This window comes from Vidua macroura, chromosome 4, assembly GCF_024509145.1.
Source record: "Vidua macroura isolate BioBank_ID:100142 chromosome 4, ASM2450914v1, whole genome shotgun sequence".
NCBI classification, from domain to species: Eukaryota; Metazoa; Chordata; class Aves; order Passeriformes; family Viduidae; genus Vidua; species Vidua macroura.
Genome location: NC_071574.1, coordinates 7,172,197 through 7,184,951, shown reverse-complemented (window position 1 = coordinate 7,184,951; position 12,755 = coordinate 7,172,197). Strand labels below are relative to the sequence as shown.

The 12,755-nt window shown below is 40.2% G+C and overlaps 1 protein-coding gene across 1 annotated transcript in view; it reads left to right on the top strand.

Moving 5' to 3' along the window:
• Positions 1 to 12,755, top strand: part of ZNF827 (zinc finger protein 827) — a 100,519-nt gene that overhangs the window by 32,487 nt on the left and 55,277 nt on the right. Inside the window, exon 4 of the mRNA XM_053976011.1 lies at positions 6,781 to 7,264. Within this exon, the coding sequence (XP_053831986.1) occupies positions 6,781 to 7,264 (484 nt within the window). The remainder of the gene's footprint in view (positions 1 to 6,780; positions 7,265 to 12,755) is intronic.

The window sequence follows — 12,755 nt, the reverse complement described above, 5'->3', positions numbered from 1 at the left end:
CTGTGTGTCCATATGGGCCTTCCTTGCTGTGTCTTTAGGTTAATGACCAATAACTATATAATACATATACTGTGTAATTTTATGATAATTGTAACATGTCTACGTGACTGACCCAGAACACAACATTGCCAACATTTTTGGTGTCCCATCCCCTGCTATGGAGAAAATCTTAATAGAGAGCTGGAATGATTCCAACCCTGACCCATATTCAGATCTGCATGTGCTACCCACCACATGGATGAAGCTTTCTTCCACTAAGGGCATTTTGCCAGGGCCAGCTCACAACTGGAGGCGAGGAAGTGAAAGGCGCAAGAAGGGAAACAGAAGGAAAGTTTCCACACAGACACACAACAAACAAGGGGGGCTGAGTAAGGCACAGAGTGTTAACTATAATTGTTATATTGTGTTTAGATTCCACACTGATAGGCACCTTATAAAAACCCTAAAATGGACGCAGTACAGAATTTTTTTTGGAGGCAAATTGTAGTCCATGTAGTGCATTCCTTGGGCTCTTACTCCCAGGAAACTGGGGGGAGCATCTCAGCAGCTGATTCTGGTATCACAGCATGGTTTCCAGGGATGCTGAGAGCACTGAACTGAAAATGAAGCTGGACAAAATGAATGGGTAACTGAGAGAGGCGGTCTTGTCCAAGCAGGCAGCAAAGTATTATGCTTGAGTCCTTCTCTCTGTTTATCAAAATACATGTTCAGTTGGATTGTGTTTTCTTCTTGAGACAGTATATTGTGTATTTCTTCTGCAGAAAGCAATGGAAAGTTGTGGTGTAATTCAGCAAGATGTAGTCAGGCTTTTCTGTTTTTCCTGGTAGGGATTACATTTTCCTCAGGGTAATACCACAAGCATCAGTCAGACTTTGGCCAATTGGTGCCTTTGAATCATGCACATATCTTCCTTAGCAATTGGTGGACAGATAGGCTGTGAGATCATACAGATATGTTCCAAGAAAGCAACAGGATATTAGCTGAGCACTTGGAAGGAGGAGTGAGGAAGAGGAGCATATGGCCAAAACCACTATCTATAAATGTTCCTTGTGCTGCTGTATAGGTATAAGGCAGGAAGGGGTGAGCTATCTGTTGTAGCAGTAGAAAAGAAGTTTGGCATTGTGAACATGTGGTTAAACATGAGAGTTTGCTAGAAAATGAAGGAAGGGAAGAAGAAGCTTAACAGGAAGGTTCAGTGCAGTGGTAGGCAGGTCATGTGATGCTCAACCACAGGGTTTTCCTGCTTATGAAGAGCAACCATCTCAGTGAGATCCAGATTAATGTTCGTGTCTAATACAAAGAGGGTTATAATCAGCCTTGCAGTTAGGCAGCCTATTAATGATATGATAGTGGGAATCAGAAAAGGTCCTGAGGAATAGGGCCAGGTGTTCAGTTCCCCTTGGTGATTTCCTTTTTCTTCTTTCTTCCTCAGCTAGTGTCAGATAACTGAATAAGCTTTCCTAATCCATTTTGGTGAAGTATAGGACTGGTTATTTTCAAAGCATCTTTACCTTTTGGGAGAGGGAGGTTGAATGTGTTTTATGGAAGGGGGTTTTGTTTATTTTCAAGTTAAACTTGAAGAGCCCTGGGAGGCACCTGTGATTCCATGACCTCCTCAGCATCTGAGGGGAGCTAATGCAAACTTGCACAGCTTTTCAACACATAAAGTCTGTGCCCAGAGTCTCAGACAGGCACCACAAATGACTTCTAGTATCTCCCTTTTAATCTCACTTTTTGCATATGAGACAAGGATAAGACAGGACCTTAAATCTTTAAAAAAAATTAACACCTAATCCAGCAGTTCAGCACTGCAGAGAGGCCTTTCCCCCCCCCCCTTGTTTTCAAGCAAAGCAAGGAAGTGCTCTAAAAAAGAAAATAGTATATAAATAACATATGTGTCTTGAGGGGAAGGATCAAAACTACCACCACAGCACTCAACTTTTGAAAATGCAATATTTTTAAAATTAGGGAATTTGTTGGAAAAGAGCATGAAATGAAAAAGCAGAGGGCACATGCTAGGTGTTAAAATGGAAAGTGTACTCAATTTTAAAAATAATCCTACAAAAGAAACGTGAATGCCTGTGTCTCATAACCAGAAAGTAGAGTCTGTGCAAAGCATTACCCAGCTTCAGGGAAGGGGAAAGGAAAAGATCAACCTCAGCAGTACCAGAGAATTGCAGGATGTGCCTGTGTCACCCTTTTCCTCACACCTACTCCTGTTTTACCCTGTTTGGTGGGATCACATGTATTTGTAACTGTGGTACTTCTGTATGGCTGGTAAATCAGCAGGGTTGTTGCTTTTAAGTATGAAAAGATGACTTAAGAAGTGGCTTATGATACCAGGAAAGTTACAATGTCCACAAAAACAAAACAAAACCCCAGAACAAAACAAGAAAAGAAAAACCAGCACATTGATACAAATGATGTGATAGGATAGGGACATGTGGTTTCTGTAAAAGAAAATCGTGTATTCCTCTACTGAGATGTTTTGAGCATGTCGGGAAAATCATGGACTTTAAAATCAGTTGAAATTTATTTGGTCTATAAAAAAAGCCTTTGGCAAAGCTTCTCACAGAGAAGCTGCCAAATAAATTAAGCAATGTGATGTACTATGGCAAATTAGAAATTCACCAAGAGACAGTAAAACAAAGGGTAGGGAGGAATTAGCAATTTTAAGCATGACAAAAGGCTAACAGAGGGGTATTCCATTACTAGAAGTGAAATTGTGCATATTTTAGCAAATATGATCTACACAGAGTGATGACTGTGTGTAAAAGAATTATAGATGGTACAACCTTATGTGCATGAATCAAAATTAAAAAAGGCAGAGCTTGAAAGGGAACAAAAGGAGGCTGGCTGCCTGATAAACAAGGGGGCAAATGAAGTTATTGTTGACAAATAGAAGGTACTGTACCTTGGAAACCAGAGTCTAATAATGCACCTGCCTGTCTGATATAATGAACTGTAACTGCTCAGGAAAAATATCTGGATATTGTTATAGACAGTTCAATGAAAACCTTTTCTTCGCATGCACAGCAGTGGTTAAAAAGCACATTAGATATTTGAGTGTCTGGAGAATAAAACAGAGATAACACTGAAAATGTAACAATGTTACTATTAGCATATGGTATGCTGCCACTTCTGGTCACTGCATTAGAAAAGACATGAGAAATAGAAGGGATTTTAAAAGCTGGCAGTGAAAATTATTAGTGAGATGGCAAGAAAGGACTGCCTTTGAAGAAAGAAGCTGAAAAGAAGGGGACTGCCAGGAGGGTGAGAGAGGTGTGATCAGAATAATGTTTGATGGAGAAGATGAGCTGAATGGCCTCTTTTTTTTCTTTCTTGTAATGTGAGAATGAGGGGGCAGCAAGAGAAACTGAGAGAAACAAAAATTTAAAATTTTGACCAACCAATAACTTGTACCCAAGTCCTCAAACAAGGCCTAAAGTTTGTAAGGATGCTGTAATTCTGTTGAAAATTACTGCAAATGTCATAGCAAGCACACACTGAAAAAACTGCAGAACCACAAAATATCATTTGAGACTGGGCATCTGCAGGCTGCAGATGATACAAGTCCTTTGCCCAGTCAAGGAGAACATCCCTGGTTAAAGGAAATAAACTCCAAAGCCAGAAGCCCTTAAGTAGTTCTGGCATAAGTCAAACAGTAGTTTTATGGGATTTTGAAAGAAGCATTGTGTATGAGCAGGTTGTGCACTGTGGTTTGTTGCAGTGCAATCCAGAGAGATCCAAATCTGGCAGCAGCTGGGCTCAGACTGGCACTTCGGGGAAAACCTGCCAGCTGCACTCTTGTCTCCTCCTGCCTGTGGTTCTTGCAGGAAGAGCCCGTTGGAGTCTAAAGAAGACATCTGATGGTTTGGGTAGCATTAGCACAGTATAAGAGCCATTCTCTGCCTCATGGAGGGAGCAGGCAGCTTTTTGGACTGTAATATTGTGTGGCCTGAATCTCCCCTGTGGCTTTTTGTGTAGCTCTATGGGGTTTCTTGTTTTTTATTCTGCAGCAAGTAGTTGCTGCCTTGACTCTTCCCCCTAAATGGCAAAGAGTGGCAATTCTTGGCTCTTTTAGCTGCTGTTGAATGAGAGAATAAGGGATAGTTTTTTCTTTAGAGGGATTTTAGCTTAGCTTTAGTGTTCAGATTTTTAAATTAACGCTATTTATTTTTTAAAAGAAAAGTTAAAATCTTCTGGTGGGAATGGACTCTGGACATTGGGGGGCTAAATCTTTGGCTTAATATTTTTTTTCTTTTTTTCTTTTTCTAGGTCTAAAATTTTTCCTTTCAATACTCAAAATATTTGAGTTTGAACTCGGTCATTCCTTGGCTGTGAGTTAGAAACATTCTTTATTTTATGACAAATCCATTGGTGATGAAGTTACTGTCTTTGGGCAGGAGAAGAAAATTCAAATCGAATGAATCAGTGGCTCCTATTTGCATCCATTCTCAAAAGATATCGCAGAGGTGGCATGCCATACTCCCAGGGAGAGGAGGTGGGCTCCCACACAGGCTCTGTCACCTGCCTGCAGCAGTGACAGCCTTCTGGAGGCATCGGATCGATGGTTGTGATAAGGAGCTCTGGAAGATGTGGTTAAACACATAGGCAGGGAAATGCTGATTGAAAGGGATCCTGGAGAGAAACCCTGGCACACAGAATCTGTGGGTGTGAGAGATAAAGTTGCCATGGTGAGGGTGCTTGCTGCCCTGAGTACATCTCGGTGTTCTCTGTGAAGAGTGCTCACTCACTGCTGTGCTCACAGACCATCCTGCTTCCACTAGTGTACACAAGCAATCTGCTTGGCATTTTCATTGTAACCTGCTAATATTTAGAATTTATTGTGCTGCTATTCTTCTGCAAGGTTGCTTTAAATATGTGTCAGGTTAGCCTAGCTTCTTTCTTTTTTTTTAATTTTTGTTGTTGTCAGGTGCAATTATAGGATTCCAGAATTGCTTTGTCTGTAAATGTCATGCTTAGTATTGAGAATGTCATTCTGGCCAAGAGAAATTCTCTCTTGCTGTCTGTCTAGCACCTCCAGAGCCACCAAAGAACCACTGAGTGAAAAGTTACATAGCACTGGTGAAATGTGTCTTCACTGAATGCAAAGAGTACAAAAAGAGGGACATCCCCAGCTTCACATTTCAGCAGACCTGAGTTGAGGGCTTGTGTAGAATCCTGGATCTGAGCTTGTGACTGAGTTCCTCTTACAATGTAGGAAATCAATCAAGCCAAGTCTACCACTGTGTGAAACTCCAGCCTGAATTCTGAGAGAGTTTGTTTGGGAAATGCTGCTGTTACCCTGGAGCACTGTGGTGTCTGCACTGGGACCCTCAGGATCTAGATCTCAGTTCTGCAGGAGACTGGAAAGTGCGGAAAGCCTTAGCTAAAGTTAGGTTTTCCAACTCCCTCATGTAGATCTGCAGCCCTCAGGGCTTTTGGACTCTCAAGCTGTAGCAACAAGCCTTAGATCCCTGGCACAGCTGGCTGCTTCTGAGCCAAGCCCAGGGAGCAGGGGGAAGGAAGAGTGCCACTCAGTAGGGTAGGGGAATCGCACCTTGTTTGCCAAGAGTTCATCAAACCTCTCCATGTTTCAGGTGAAATATTTTGCATTCAACAAATTGCCATTTCCCAACAAAAATCTGTCTCGCTGAAATGTTTCCAACCAACTTGAGTCACAAGTGAAAGCGAATGTGTGGAGCTCAGCTGGTGCCAGTGTGCCCTGATCACATGTTCATCCATTAGTAAGGAACAAATGTATGTATTTGCCAGCCTTTTTGCAGGGACTAGCCTGGAGTGCTGCTGTCAGGATGTAAAATTTATTTGTGAAGCCATAGCGAAAAGATTTTTCAACAGCCTTGCTGCTATTACACTGGGCTCAGTCGCTCCTTCTCTTTAATGAGTACTGTATGAAGCAAGAAATTGTATAATTATATGTCTGTAGCTTATATAGTTTAATGAGTGTGTCTGTTCATATAATATGTGAGCCATTACGTACGGATGGATGGAGTTCCCTCTAAAAGGTAATCGGGATCGAGCCTGAGGATGGCAGGCATTGTATTCGTACCGGAGCATGCAGGCTCCACGACAAAGAGCCTGCAGTCCAAATATGAGGACAGTAAGATTAACTGCGATCCTTAATTGACTGATAAACTAGAATAAATGGCAGACACCATCTCTCATGTTTCTATTGTATCATAAAAGAGCTGTTTATTTTGTGGTAGAATTAATTTGCAGCAAACTGTTTCAATAGCTGCTTGGTATTGCCAGGTGCTGTGTTTTTACTCTAATGATACATAAATCAATGATGGACATTGCTGCGTTGGTTGGGTTTTTTTTTTAGCTGGGTTGCTCTGAACAATTTTTATTAGTTAGGTTGCACAGAGTGATGTTTGTTTTTTAATCAAGAAAGCTGTTAGTTATAGCTTGGAAGTCTTTATGCACTGACAGGTCATCAGGATCTGATTGTAAGGACTGTTTGATCCAAAGCAGACATCATCATTTCCAAGATGCAGAAACAGATGTTCCTGATTTTTTTGTTTTGTTTTGTTTTCACTTGAATCTGATGCTTACGTTCTTTGACTTGTGTGAAAGAATCCTGCTATTCTTGGGGTCTGACCACTTTCCAAGTGCTCAGAATGAAGAGTTCACTCCTTAATATTTTCTTTTTTTTTTTTTTTTTTCAAACAGTGTGAGAAACAGAGTTGAGATTTCCGCAATTCTATTAATCTGCTTGGCTTAATACACACTTTTGTCTTTCACCTCTTGAACCAGGTTCATCAGCACCAAGACAGGGGTGAGACCTTCCAATGCCAGCTATGCCCTTTTACCTCCTCCCGCCACTTCAGCCTGAAACTCCACATGCGCTGCCATCAACATTTCCTCAGGACAGAGTCTAAAGTGAAGGAGGAAATGCCAGAAACTGAGGTGAAGGGGTCACTACAGCTAAACAGTGACTCCTGCCCGGGACCACAGAGGGAAGGAGCAGGGCCTGACCTCACAGGACCAGCATCTGTATCCAAGACACCCGATGTGGCTGGGCAGCCTGGTGGGGGTGTTCCACCTTTGCTGGTGAAAGAAGAGCCCAAAGATGACACTGGTGCCTCAGCTGCACCTTTTGCTCTTAGCACTGCTGACAGAGCCCCAAACAACACAAAGCTGAAAGACTCCTCTGACTTCGTGGCCAATACAGCATCAGCACTATTCAGCCAAGACATCTCTGTCAAGATGGCATCAGATTTTCTTATGAAGCTGTCAGGTAATTGAGCAGCAGCATTGCTGCTTCTACTCTTTTACAGGTTAGGAGACACTTTGTCTTGGTTTTACTAAGTCAAGGAATTGCTAGGAGCAAAAACATTGTAGCCTCTTAACTATAATTTCCTCTTTCTTTTGGTGGCAGAGTTGTATGGTGGAGGGCAGAGGGGAAACAGTGAGAGGAGAGAGGAGTTTTGCTGTTTAATTGCTGGGATTAGGAGTGAGAAGTGTTTATCCAGGCTTTCATGTTCATTAGTATTTACCTTGGCAAATCTCTTGTGATGCGTTTTCCAGGCATGCTGAGTACCTTTAGTTTCAGTTTGAAATCACTGAGGGTCACCCAAGTGCCCAGCGTGTTCAGAAATTCAGTTTTTAAGTTTTCTGCCTTCACTCACCTGTTAAAAAGGACCAATAAATTATTGCTCACCTTCCTTTCCAAGTAGTATTTGAAGCCTATGTCGTAAATGCATGTGAAGTGGGAATGTTAACTGCTTTTGGGTTTTGTTGCTAACACTATTAAAAGAACAGTAGTCCTAAAGATTTATGTACAGCTTTTAAAAATTATTATTTAAATTGAAATCCATATCTAATGCCAAACATGTGTTTAATGCTTTTTCACTGTCAGAATATTGCTGTAAGAATGATATTCATGTGTTAGACTGAAGTGTAAGACGTGTTTGGGGTGGATCTGTTATATTTTATGTGCTCTTTTATTGATTTGACTGAATACTTTAGAACAGTTGATATGCTGGGGAGGTGTTCTGTGCCAAATGTTTTTGAAACTTGCCTTGAATTTTTTTAAGAGAAAGAAGTCAGAAAAAATGCCACTCAAGGAGCTTCTGTTTCACAAGGAGATCTCAGTCCCTATGGGACATTTTAGGCTTTGGAGATAGAAGAAAACCTTTATAACAGAAAATAACTAGTCAGCTTTCTCCTTTAAATGGAAAGTTGTATTTGAGCAAATGTTATTATCAGATAAACTAAGGAATTAGTTCTGTCTTAATGCCCAACCTTGGTGAAACCACAGCTGTTTGTTTAGGAAAATCTTTCTTTCCTCATCTTCCTAGATCTTTATACCTCTAGGATCACAGTTCTGTGAGGAATTGAGTAGAATGGGTTAATACAAGGAATCGAGACTGAGGCTTCATGGAGCCAGCCAGGAAAAGAGAAAACAGCTGAGGGCAGGCAAGAGGTGAATTGGGCTGGCACAAATGGCTTGCTGTGTTGGTTGGAAGAAGCCACAGGACTTCCCCCTGAAAAAAATATTAAATAATCCATCAATATAAGTGACTATTCTGACTGATAAAAGCAGGCAGGATGAGTCTGTTTGGATTTGCTTGTACATTTCTTTACTTGAGTTTCAAATTTGGACTTGATATGAAATCCATATTACACTGTCCAACAGCTGTCCCACACATGTTGTTGTTCCGATGTCGAGCTTAAATCCGGGTTGCTGTGCATGAAGAGGCTCTGCACATCAAGGCTGGCCTCGTGATGGCTGCATATAGCAGGAATGAGAGCAGAGTGCAGGAGAGGTGGGGAAAGCCTGAAAGCTGAGAGAACATGCAACAATTTGGTGTGTGGCTTTTCATGTAGCAGTTGATGGGAAGCTGTTCACAGTTTGGCAGACAGTCATGTTTTCAGTGCCTGCTCTATTGGCATCAGAGAAAGGATACAAATGAACGTTATTCATGCAAAAGGCCTATGCAGTTATTTTATGGTGACTTACTAAAGGTCTTGAAACCTGACTTGTATGCACTGTTACCTAGCAACATGTTATAAAGTCACTGGGGGAGCAAGATGTATCTGTAATTTTGTATGTGCGCATATTTGGATTAAAATGTACTGCCAGTCACCAAGTTCGCTACTCAGGAAGAGCAATGTCAGAAGGAGGGGGATTTCTTTTCTTCTGAGATTTATATTGTGTTACATACATTTGGTTCATGCTTTCCTTTATACTGAGTGCATAAATTTAGAGTAGAAGTAATTCTCTTTTAGCAAGTTGGCTGAGTATTAGCTGCAGTTTTGATGGTTCAGCTCTGCTGAACGAAGTTCCTTTGAGTGATTTCTTTATTACGACAGTCTTGTTAGGCCCATCAGAGCTTCAATTATTTGCCCTACCTTTCCAATGATCTAAATCTTTTGACATCTCAGATTGTATATGCCAATTTTAACAGCCAACACAGATTTTTCGAGACCAAATTATGTCAAAACAATCTAATTTTCTTCTCTGACAGGCCTTGTGGCTAGGAAAGAAGCAGCAGATAGATATATAGGCTTTTAGAATTTGGCATTTATTCTTACTGAATATTGATCTTCTGAATAAACATTTATTTTTGCTTGCCAATGTTTATTGCTCCTCTTCTTGCTTGGTGTTAGTCTGTATACCCCCAGTTTCATGGGAAACCTGCTGAAGTCCATCCATCATATCCACGTCTCTGCAGTTTAGAGACAAGGGTGTCACACGTGACAGTGTCAAATGCTTGGCACAAGTCTGCTCTGCCCCTGTCCACAAGGGTGGTAGCTCCACCATAAAAAGCCACCAAATTTGTCAGGCATGATTTGCCCCTGGTGAAGCCACATTGGCTGTCACCAACCACTTCTTTGTTTCCCATGTGCCATAGCATAGTTTCCAGGAGAATGGAGATTATAGTAAATAATCATAAATTCATTGTAATTAGGACCAAAAGTAACAGGATTGTATGGCCATAAGGTTTAAGTTCATATTAGGAAAATCTTTCCCAAGCTGAGGTATTTATACCTCTAGGATAGTTTGGCTGGAGAGATTGTGGCATCTCTGCCACTGGGGAAATGTAGAAACAGCTGCCTGTCAGATATGGCTGGTCATATATTAAGCAGTAAAATGGACTAAATCTGTGTATCTCAATCAGGGGACCATATGACAATAAGCAGTGGCAAGAAATGTTATCTGAACAAAAACAAGCAGCAAGATGCAGAGATGCAAATTGGGGGGAAATTTACAGATGTTCGAAGTTTAGACCTGATTTGGAGTGGGCCAGAGATGAATTATAGAGGCACTGCCCAAAACAGCTGTTCAGGTTTTTTTTTTTCCAGAAAGGCTCAGGGGAGCTTTAGTTTTAAAGAGATTGGCAAATACTGGTGTGGATGACCTTTTCAAGACGACTTCATGCCCAATTCTGTGCCATTGCTTGCCAGAAAGATCTTTAGTCACGTGTTTTATGAAATAAGGCATAACACAAATCGCCAAATGTAAATCTAAAACTTAGGCCAAATCTTGATTTTGTTTTCCTAGGTTCAATTCTCTAGGTCTAGTTTAAGGTAGGAGAGGATATTAAATTCACAAGAAATTTAAAAGGGTTCACTAAAACTTTATTCAGATTTTTTTGCAAAGATAATTAGCAGATGACTCAACACATAAAGAGAAGAATACTTAAGCATGGGCATGTTTTTACCTTCAAATCTTGCTCCTCTGATTTCAGTAGGTCTGCTTGTAACTTTAAGTTTTTACAGTATTTTTCTGAAGCAGTGCTTTGTCAGAATGTTTTCCTCCCCCAGTCCATTAATTCCATGTTGAAACTTTATAACAGCATTCATATCTTAATTTAAAGAGTATTTGATTTTCCTGTTTCAAAGGTTTCAGTGGCAGACATTATACAACACATTTCTTTAAATACTGGTGTCCTTTCACCCACTTTTCAGGCTTGAGCTTTTTTTTTTCAATAAAAATTTCTTTCACAATGATCCAAACTACAATGGCCAGTGTACCCTAGTGATGTTATTACTGTGCCTACGTTATGTGCTGCAGTAACTTTTAACATTTGGAAATAAATGAATCCCAACAAAATGAATGGGATTCTTGCACTATTGCTCTCCATGGGATTCTGTGTGGAAACAGTAATTGGTACACATCCTTCATTGCTGGCCTCTCTTCCCCACCTCTCTGGGTTTAAACAAGTGCGTTGCTCCAGCAGGCAGGTCTCTTCATCTTGTGGAGTGGTATCAAGTGTGCCCTGCCTCTGCTGTTCTTTTAATGTTCCCCAAGTTACTTGCATGGAAAACCTTAAAAAAAGACAGGAGGAAGAAGCTGAAATGCTGAGGGTTTGGGGCTGGCCATGTTAAACCAGTTAGAAATTGCCGTCTCTCAGTTTGTTCTATCTGCTGTCACTGTCGTGCGAGGAGTCAAGTCTTTATTTTGGGAAATAAAGCCACCATGGGACTTTGGTGACTTGGTCCAGAATATTTGGGCTTTTCATTTGTGTTTTATTAGCTGATTCCATTAATGGAATAATGTGAGAGTAAATCATCAGACAGCTACATACAGCTTATTAGTAGAAAAGCTAACTAATCACTTAGATTACTTGTTCTGTTTGGCTCTTGAAAATGACTGCGTTCCTTAAAGGTAACACAAGTAATTGGAAATGTTTTATAATTTGCCATTGACTGTGCTGAACTGGCTTGCTTGAACGCTTCAAACAGCTATTTTTAATAAAATAAAAGCATATCCAATTTAATTGCCATAATTGATGTATTTGAGTAGCAAGTTCCAGAGAAAAGACCAGGCTGTCTATATTTGGAATTCGTAGTTTATGTCAGAATATGTAAGTGCACAGGACTGGCAATTATTGAGCCATGTCCTTAATTTTAAAATACTGTGAATTCCATAATGCTGCTGTCAGTGCAAATACCCCTGATGTCATCAAGTTCTCTCTTTGAAGTCTTTCCAGATTCATTTTCCTAGTTTCCATACAGACCTTTAGTTTGAAGTAAAATTTTGATATGCAATAGCACATCTACTTAAAACTTGGGCAAATAAAATCTTGTTCTAATCTTTGTTACTGATATATCATCACCCTTATAATCTCTTTTCAGCAATTTCTAGTCTTGCATCCACAATTTCCCTGCATCCTAAAAATCACACTGTTGTGTTCTGCATCTTGAAGGAACATGTAGAATTTAGCAAGATAAAGTAGTATGATGTCTGTTCTAATCCAGCAATTTAAAATGCAGAATAACAAACACCTTTTTTTTTTTTTTTTTTTTTTTTTTTTTTTTTTTGTGTGTGTGTACTCAGTCCAATACAACTTAAAAGAAGCCAGCAATATAATTCTGGACCAGGTCTGTGCTTAAAATTTAGTTTTAATGTCTACACAAACTCTTACATTAGGAGTATAGGACTGGACTAGGCTAATGGCTCTTTTGTTTCCCTGAATACACCATTACTCTGGGCAGAAATCCGAGCTCATGAGCCTTTCTATCTCATCTATCCAAAATGGGATTTGAAAACACTGTTAGTTTAATCATCTCTGATTGTTTGTTTTGGTTTTTTGTTTTGTTAAATAAATATGAAGGCTGGTCTGGTGATATTTCTCTCCCCTGTTTTTACTCCTTTGTAGAGAGAAGACATTCCAATATTGCAAGTAATTCTTTCTTATCAGCAATAAATTCCTTCTTGCTCCTTTCACTGCTCCCTCTCTTTTCTCCAGTGTCCTCACAATCTTACCTATTCTGCTGCT